This window comes from Podarcis bocagei, assembly GCF_964188305.1.
Source record: "Podarcis bocagei genome assembly, chromosome: 3".
NCBI classification, from domain to species: Eukaryota; Metazoa; Chordata; class Lepidosauria; order Squamata; family Lacertidae; genus Podarcis; species Podarcis bocagei.
The window spans coordinates 2,108,324-2,117,059 of record NC_138127.1 but is presented as its reverse complement, the minus strand read 5'-3'; the positions used below and the strand labels follow the sequence as shown (position 1 = coordinate 2,117,059).

General features: G+C 42.0%; 1 protein-coding gene across 1 annotated transcript in view; it reads right to left on the bottom strand.

Annotated features, from left to right (window-relative positions):
- Positions 1–7,836: 7,836 nt before the first annotated feature.
- PCSK2 (proprotein convertase subtilisin/kexin type 2) overlaps positions 7,837–8,736 on the bottom strand; it is a 137,466-nt gene continuing 136,566 nt past the window's right edge. The window contains exon 12 of the mRNA XM_081189108.1: positions 7,837–8,514. Coding sequence (XP_081045234.1) covers positions 8,028–8,514 — 487 coding nt within the window. The 3' untranslated portion in view covers positions 7,837–8,027. The remainder of the gene's footprint in view (positions 8,515–8,736) is intronic.

The window sequence follows — 8,736 nt, the reverse complement described above, 5'->3', positions numbered from 1 at the left end:
AAAGGACAATGTTTGCTCTGTGCAAAAAAAGCTTGATAGACTTGAAGAGATTGTCTCTGAGCACAGGGAAAGTTTGATAAAGCTTGATTTCCAAACAACCAAAACCAGTACTCACACATCTGGGCTTCCACACAGCAATTTTCATTCTACAAAGTTGACAAGTGTGATACCACATAATTTGTGATGAGCAATGATGATGGGATATGCTGCTGTACAACATCTTTTTTTATTTTACTCATATTATAAAACATTTGCACGAGGCTTTAGAAGTTAACAATGTTCACTGCCTGTAAACAAGCCTAGGACACCCACTTTAAAATAAATAAATTAGAATAAATCATTATTCTTTTGCATCAGCAATACAACAAAAGGTACGCAATTTATTCTCAGTTTCTACTCTGATGCAAATAAAAAACCAAAAACCATCAAATTAAGTCTGTGTCATATATACCATTGTTAGTAATAATATCAAAATGTGCTGTCACTCCTTAGAGTTATCTTTCAGTTCAGGTTATGAAAATATGTACACCCATTTAGTAATTTTGCTGTTATATAGGATATTTAATGTTCAAACAGAAAAGGGGAACGTTACATCAAAGCAATGGCATCTATACATTTCCTTAAATGAAGATCAGCTTCATTTAACATTTTGAAGACCATCTAAGATGTGAATGTGATCTTTGCCTTTATCGTAAGTACATGTATCTTAGAAATACATATATATATATATATATGCAATATATTCTTACTCTTATATACAATTGGGTGTGTATATATAAATATATAACATACGATGGGTTGATGTGATATTACACATTCCAGATATACTATAGCTATTGTTGGTTACTTTAGTTTAGATATTTAAATATATATGGCCTCGACCAGCAAGGGAGATCAGAACAACTGATGTATCACAATGCCAATCTGGAGGTCTACCCCACTAAACTTGATAGAGATGCATGAATCTGATGGGGATCCGTGTGGGGTCTCTGCTTTCGTGCGGGAAAGTGGCACTAGAAGCTGGTCAGAGGCCATAGGAGCAGAAGCAGAAGCAAATTCTGCTCTCAGATATGCATGTCCATATGCTCATTTAGGTTTGCTTTGTTTTTCACCCCAGAATCAGATCAAAATAGGCTGACCCCAAGGGAAGTCTTCCATTTACTGGCTCTAGATTCAGCCTATAACTATTTAACTCAATGAACCCCCTTTCTACACAAAGGCTTTGTCTTGTTTTCCATCAGGGCTTTGGGATTAGAAATAGTCATATATGAACGGCCGGTGAAGATGATGGGCTATGCCGAAATGGCGACATTGACCGGGAAAATCAGAAACCAGGAAGAGAAGAACTTTAAAAAGGAATAGGGAAAAATTATAATGTACCTAAGAGAACGCTGCAAACAACTAAAAACTTTGGCAGGATTCGAGTAACGTTTGTAATGTACTAAAAAAACTAAGGTAAAATGGGATTATATAAGAAAAAATAGAGAAAATAAGTGAAGCAGTGGGAAAAGATTGAAAATGGTAACCATGGGGGGGGGTCAAAGGATTCAGGGAATCCTGAATGATGAGGGTGAGGATGTTTGTTGTTTGAATTTAAATTTGCAATGTAAAACTCAATAAAAAAGAATTTTAATTTTTTTAAAAAATAAATAATCATTTATGTGAAATGCAAATCCGCTCATAGAAGGGACCGGCAGCCTTTTTATTCAAGGTGTTCTGGGTTGTTGATAAGAAGAGTTTTCCTGCGGTCCTTCATGGGATACAGACTGCAGTTATTAAAGCTCGAATGTCCATGCATATATCTGAGGTTAGAATTAGCCCCATATTATCCTTTGGTTTGTTTTCAGCTTACCAGCTTAAAAGGTTTATACATATCTATATATATATATCTATGCTTTCCCCTCTGTAAATGAATGAGCAAAAAACCCAGAACTTATTGTGTTCCTCGCTTGTGAAACTCTTTATTGCATTCCATGTATCTCCAGTGGCTCCAAGACTTGCACAGAGCTCCTTTTATTTCTGAGGCATGGGAGAATTTTCAGTGTAGAATGTTCAATGCACACAATGGACATTGTTACGCATCACCAAAAAAAGAGAAAGAAGCTTCTATGAACAGATTATGTGCGATTTCTTTAGCACAAATAACTCATATGTTTCTTATATTATCTTCCTGACTTGGTTTAAGCTGCGCATTTTTACATATCCCATAAAGAAACAGCAGAACTGCCACTGCCCAGATCTGAGTAATTCCAAATTTTCTGGTGTACGTATTCCCTGCTTGCATGTCTCCACTTATCCTAACCTGGGATCCACAGCCTTCCTAATTTATTCAGACGTATATTTAGAGACACCTTTTTAGATATCCTGTATTGTACTTTGATAAATTAGACTGTACTAGAACACATTCCGGAGACTTGAAAGAGGAAAAAAGGAGCCACTGTTAACAGAAGTGCTATTTTTCTAGAAAAATAGGTGCCAGAACTCACCATGAACACCTCCCTTGTTCTCTTAGAATGGCAATGGTGCCCATCTGAGAGGTGCCTTAATTGAGTTCCGGTGAGTTCCAGCTAGGAAAAAAAGCCCTGGTTAACAGTTACGAGAAAACAATTCATTTGCAAACTAAGGAGCAAAAGCATGCTTAAACTCATGTGATGAGAAATATGCACACAAGTCCTTTTGACTCTGAGATATGCCTCTGCGTCACACCTAGAGCAGCAAGAAACAGCTGTAGGTTTTTCTGAAGTCAAGGCAAATCTCAATTAATCAATGAGACAACTGGTTTATTGTCAAGATTGCTCCCCCCTTTGTGTCACACTGGGCAATAGATATAGGACATAATATAGATTTGAATCTCTGGGGAAAACTTTGGAAGAGTGATCTGAAGTTCCCAGCATGTTATTCCTCGAAGGAGAACTACTAGAAAATGATTTACAGATGGTATTTAAGTCCGAGCAGACTTGCTAAAATGTGTAAGTCTGAATCAGATAAGTGCTGGAGATGTAACGAGGTTGAGGGTACGTTTTATCATATGTGATGGAGTTGTAAAAGGGTAAAAGAGTATTGGGAAATGATATATAATGAACTGGAAAAAAATGTTTTAAAGTACCTTTCCAAAAAAACCAGAGTCCTTTTTGTTGAGGATAATTGAGTGGGAAATTCCCAGGTGTCAAAAAAAGGCTATTTAAGTATGCTACTACTGCAGCCTGTTTTTTGTTAGCCTCAAAATGGAAAATGAGCGAGGTCCCAACCAAGAAGAATGGCAACTTAAACTGATGGAATATGCACAGCTTGCAGATTTAACATATAGAATAAGAGAACAAGAAGAACATACATTTAAAGAAGACTGGGAAATGTTTCCTGACTATATGGAGGAAAAATGTGTTCATTTAAAAACGCTGGTAGCATTAAGATAAATTCAACAGTGTAAATGAGTTTTGATGGATGTAACAATGGATTACTGAATGGTTTAATTCATGTAAAATATGCAGGGATGTGTGATATGCAAAATGAACCACGGAAAGAGAAGGGAAGTCATTGATTTAAGATTGTCTAAATGAAAATTTTGAAATGTAATTTAGAAAATTTAACAAAAATTATAGAAAGATTGCTCCCCCCCCCACACACACACCCAAAAGGAAGGCTCCAGTTACTACCACATTTTCGGTAAAATACCTTCTGCTGAATCACATCTCTTTGCAGGAGTCTGTTAAAGAGCTAAACTCGAATCTTGTGAGAGGAGAGCAGGGATGTGCTTACAGGACCCACTTCTTCCATCATGTCTCTGTCACCCTCCAAAGACTGAAGGAGAAAAGCTACAGGGGGGAGCTGGGAAAGTTCTGGCTTTCTGGATGATTTAGAGAAGGAGGGGAAATTCCATTGTCCAAGCGGAGGTCCTTGCATGACTTGGATGACTTTGTTGGATGCAACCAAAAGAGCATAGGCTCAGGATGAGAAAGGCAGAGATTTGCCACCTGGTAATGTACAGATTTGAAATTTCAGCTGATTCAGAGCAGCTCTTACAAGTTGCTCTTTGCTGGAGTCAGGGCTGTCTTACTCATAGAGTCTAGTGGCGCGGGGCGCCAAGTTCTGGAGGGCACCAGGGAAGAGGCAGAGGCTGGACGCGATGCCTCCTGGCATCAGCTCGCTGCCCTCACCCACCTCCGCCATGCGGCACCGAAGCAGCGCCGCGCCTGGAGCCTCCGTTTGCCGTGGCCACTGCGGCACAAAGCAGCCAGCTGAGCCGGGAGGTGCCACGTCCAGCCTCCGCCTCTTCCCTGCTGGAGGAGCCTCCAGCCGCTGCCCGCCTCCTCCAGCCCCATTAGCAGCGCCATCCTCCCTAAAAGAAGGTGGACAACACTGGGAAATGGGGGGGGGGGGTCGTGCTGAAGGGAGCTTTGCACCACGGCGCCAGATATGCTTAAGACGGCCCTGGCTGGAGTCACCCACCACCGTGGCGTCATCTCTGTTTAACTTGCTTTTCTAGAAAGGCCAGAGATTTTAGATGATTTGAGTCAGGCTCTTATAAACCACAAACACTAATGTAAGTGGCTGCATGATTTTAATTCCAAGGTCATGTCGCAGCCAAAACTATATGAACTTTTAAGTCTGCTTTGTCTCCATGGGAGACATTTAAGCACACGTGTCACTTTTCCCATTTAAATTAATAAGACCCAAAAGAGCTTAAATTGGGTTGAAGGGTGCCACAATTATCCCCTCAGGTTATAAATGAGTTTCCTAATATATATCCCAATCAAAAAGTAGCATTATGAGATGCACCATGATCGTGAAATAATGACAACCAGCCATCCTTTTCATCAGTGAAGTGTGTCTGTCTTTTTCATTATTAACATTCAGGTGGGATTTAAACACCTTTCTGTCTACTTTCCTGTCCCTTGATGGCTGAAATATACAGTTTCAGTGGCACCCCTGGTATTTTCAGCTCTGAGGATATTTGATTTCAACGTTTTGTATTGTTTTGCTGCTTTATTGGATTATTCCTTCGGCAGCAAAGACATTTATTGACTGTACGGATAACCAAATATGTTATAATTTTAAAATTGCTTTGTCGTACTGAAGCATCTTTGACAATGCTTTTGGAATTGGGTGGCTCCAATTCATTCTTCAGTTCCAAAAAATTCAGATGAAGTTGTGACTTCATGATAATTCCTAGAATGCAGCACACCAGGGATTGTGAGGCTGCTAAGGACCCACAGTCCAATACAAAAGCAGGAGGGAGTGGTTTAAAGGCCTCTCTGCACTGGTATCCCAAGAGCCATTGGGATGGGGGGAAGGGTATGGCACAGACCACCAAGCTTTGCTGGGATCTCCCCCCCCCCTGCTGCCACCACCTACAATTGTACGGTCTGGCACGGTCTGGCAGCGAGGGGCTGTGCTTTACCTGTTCCCATGCTGTAGCTGCCCTGCAATACCCTAGCAATGCCCAGGGGCTGGGAAAAGAAGAAGAAAAAGGTAAAGGACCCCTGGATGGGTTAAAGTCCAGTCAAAGGGAACTATGGAGTTGCGGTGCTCAGGCCGAAGGAGCTGGCATTTGTCCACAGACAGCTTTCTGGGTCATGTGATCAGCATGACTAAACAGCTTCTGGTGCAACGGAACACCATGACGGAAACCAGAGTGCACGGAAATGCCGTTTCCCTTCCCACCACAGCAGTACCTATTTATCTGCTTGCACTGGCATGCTTTCGAACTGCTAGGTTGGCAGGAGCTGGGACAGAGCAATGGGAGCTCACCCTGTTGCGGGGGTTCAAACTGTTGACCCTTACTGGCAAGCCCAAGAGGCTCAGTGGTTTAGTCCACAGCGCCACTGTAGCTCCATAGCCCCATACAGATGTAGAACAGGAGTAGCTCAACACCATCCTCTCTGCACCATTCTGGAGCTTCTGTGGAGTGGGCAGTGGCGGACCTACATTTTTGGGCTCTGGAGCTTGAACTGTTATGGGGCCTTCCTTGCAACCAGCAATGAGGTCTGGGTAACAATGGTTATCTTCTTCAATGGGGTTGTTCCTTGGCAGGTCACCAAACCTTTACAACATCTGTGCTACTGAGTCTCAAACTTTGGGATTGTTGAAATATATGCCCCCTCCCCCCCCCGAAAAATTAAGTTGTGCGACTTAAATTGGGCCTACTAGACCCAAAGTTTTTCAGCAATGTGGACTAAACTTGCTTCTGAGGCCACTCCAGGATTAGGGGCCTTGAAGTTTAAGCTTCATCAGTTTCATAGTAGATCTGCTCCTGGCATTCGGATCGCTTCAAAATTACTTAGCAGTTTCAATCTGACAGCAATTTTGCTTCAAAACACCCCACTTTGCTCCAATCAATGTGATTATTCTAGAGACAGTTCCTTAAGGATTGCGGCTTCTCTCTATTTCACATACCTTCCTCCCATCTTCCTAGGAAACTATTCAAAATGCTAGTCTTAAAGGGATTGAATTGTATTGATACTGGCGATCTTTTGCACAACCTGTTCTACCCAAGAGAGCTATGATGAAGCAAAAGAAGACATTTATTCTTTACCAGCCCTGCCCCTCAAATGCAGATGGATGGATTTCTCCAGCTGACAGTTCCACTAAAATACATACAAGGATCTGGGAGGAGAACCAGGATTGGGAAACATTAGAACTCTTTGAGGACGCTTTGTCCTCAGGTTCCAAACTCTTTTTTCCAGTGAGTACATGTCTATTCAAAAGTAAGTCCCACTGAGTGTAATGGGACTTAGTCTCGGGAAATCAAGTAGTCGTACCTTGGATCTCTAACACCTTGGTACTCAGACGTTTTGGCTCCCAAACGCCACAAACTCGAAAGTTAATGTTCTTTGGAACTCAACGTTCAACGGGGGCTCCGCTGCTTCCGATTGACTGCAGGAGCTTCCTGCAGCCAATCAGAAGCCGTGCCTTGGTTTCCAACATTTTGGAAATCAAACGGACTTCCAGAACGGATTCCGTTTGACTTCCAAGGTACAACTGTACAGTCATACTTCGGGATAAATACGCTTCAGGTTGAGTGCTTTCGGGTTGCGCTCCGTGGCGACTCGGAAGTAATGGAGCGTGTTACTTCTGGGTTTCGCCGCTCGCGCATGCGCAGACGGTCAAAATGACGTCACACACATGTGAAACGCAACCCGCGCACACACAGACGCGCTGTTGCATCTTACATTATGTTCAGGATGTGAACGGGGCTCCGGAACGGATCCCGTTCGCATCCCAAGGTACCACTGTACTAGAGTCTTAAGTGCAAAATAGCATAAGGCAGGACCTGCGTTCTGTAACCTCCTTCAGCTTATGAATCTGTTGTTTTTTTTTGTTTTTGAACATGTATTCAAACATATATTGGGCCCAACTACACTATTCACACTTTTTTTAAAAAAGCATGCTTAAATTACCCACTTTTGGGGGGAAGGAAACAAAGCCTTTGAGGGCAAATGTTCCTCAGCAGAAAATTGCTATGGTTCCCCATTCTGGATCAGAATCCCACCGTTGCTATTCCTTCCCGTCAAAAGTGGTGAATTAAAGCATGCTATTCTTTTTTAAAAAGCACGAACGATATTGCAGGTGATTTGGCCCTGTGACAACTGGTTTTGTTTTGCCACAATTACAGCTGCCATGGCAGTATTTCAGCAAGTCAGAACTGCCAGTTTTGAACATTCAGCTATCTAAGCAGATAGATAAAATGCCAAGTGATGTGTTCTCTGCAAAAACAGTAAGAGGAAAAGGATCACAGCTGGTTGGTTGGATACTTTTCACATGACATTAAAAAAAAAAGAACACCCCAACCCCAAATAGAAGATAGTTTAGTTACAGTCATTCACACTTACAAAGTAGTTGGTAGATAATAATAATAATATATTTGTGGCTCAGAATTCAAAAGTTTTCACTGTAATTAAGTTAGACAATGCAGATAATTGGGGGGAAACCAGGGAGTTAGGATAATGTTCTAAAGACAATAACTGGAATATGCCTAATGTTTAGGAAAGGAAATGGGGAAAGGATGCTGTCTGACATGCAAAGCAGAGCTAGTTCTTGTTCAATATACTCTTCAAGCTTCTCTCTACAGCTTCATCTAATTCTTCTTCCAACTCTTCCTTCTTGGACATGGCCAATTTAGACTGGTAATCTTTTACTATTTGGTCTATGTAGGGTGCACTTTGAGTTCCATGTAGCATTAATGTCCACTCCTTGAGGACTCCCTTCTGAGGCAGGAGACCAACAAACCCAACTTCCAGAACCCAAGTACCCCTGGGGTCTTCTCCCCAAGAATGTGTTGTCATGAAAGGCCATTTGTCAAAGCCCACCTTGGAATCATCATCTCTGGGACGCCGACTCAGCAAAATGGATTTCGTCCCCATCGGGGATGTCATGTTGACATTCAAGTCCCCTCTCCTGGTAGAGTTCACTGTTATGACGGCCTGGACGTGTTCAAGGTAACGGACAAAGTTCTCTTTCCCCTCGCAAGCATCAGTCGTAAGTGTCAGAACCAACTTGCCACTGGATGGTATTTTCCTGGAGTGTACAAATAAATGAAATGGTTTTGAATGCCACATTTTTCATAGCATATCTGTTTACCAGAGCATATTCATTACGGCTTTGTGCATGAATACAGAAAGTATTGCAACAAAATCATTATTAACCAGAGAGTGTCACATTTCCATATAGCTAATGGTTAAATCAGGCATAGGCAAACTCAGCCTTCCAGATGTTTGGGGACTACAACTCCCATCATCC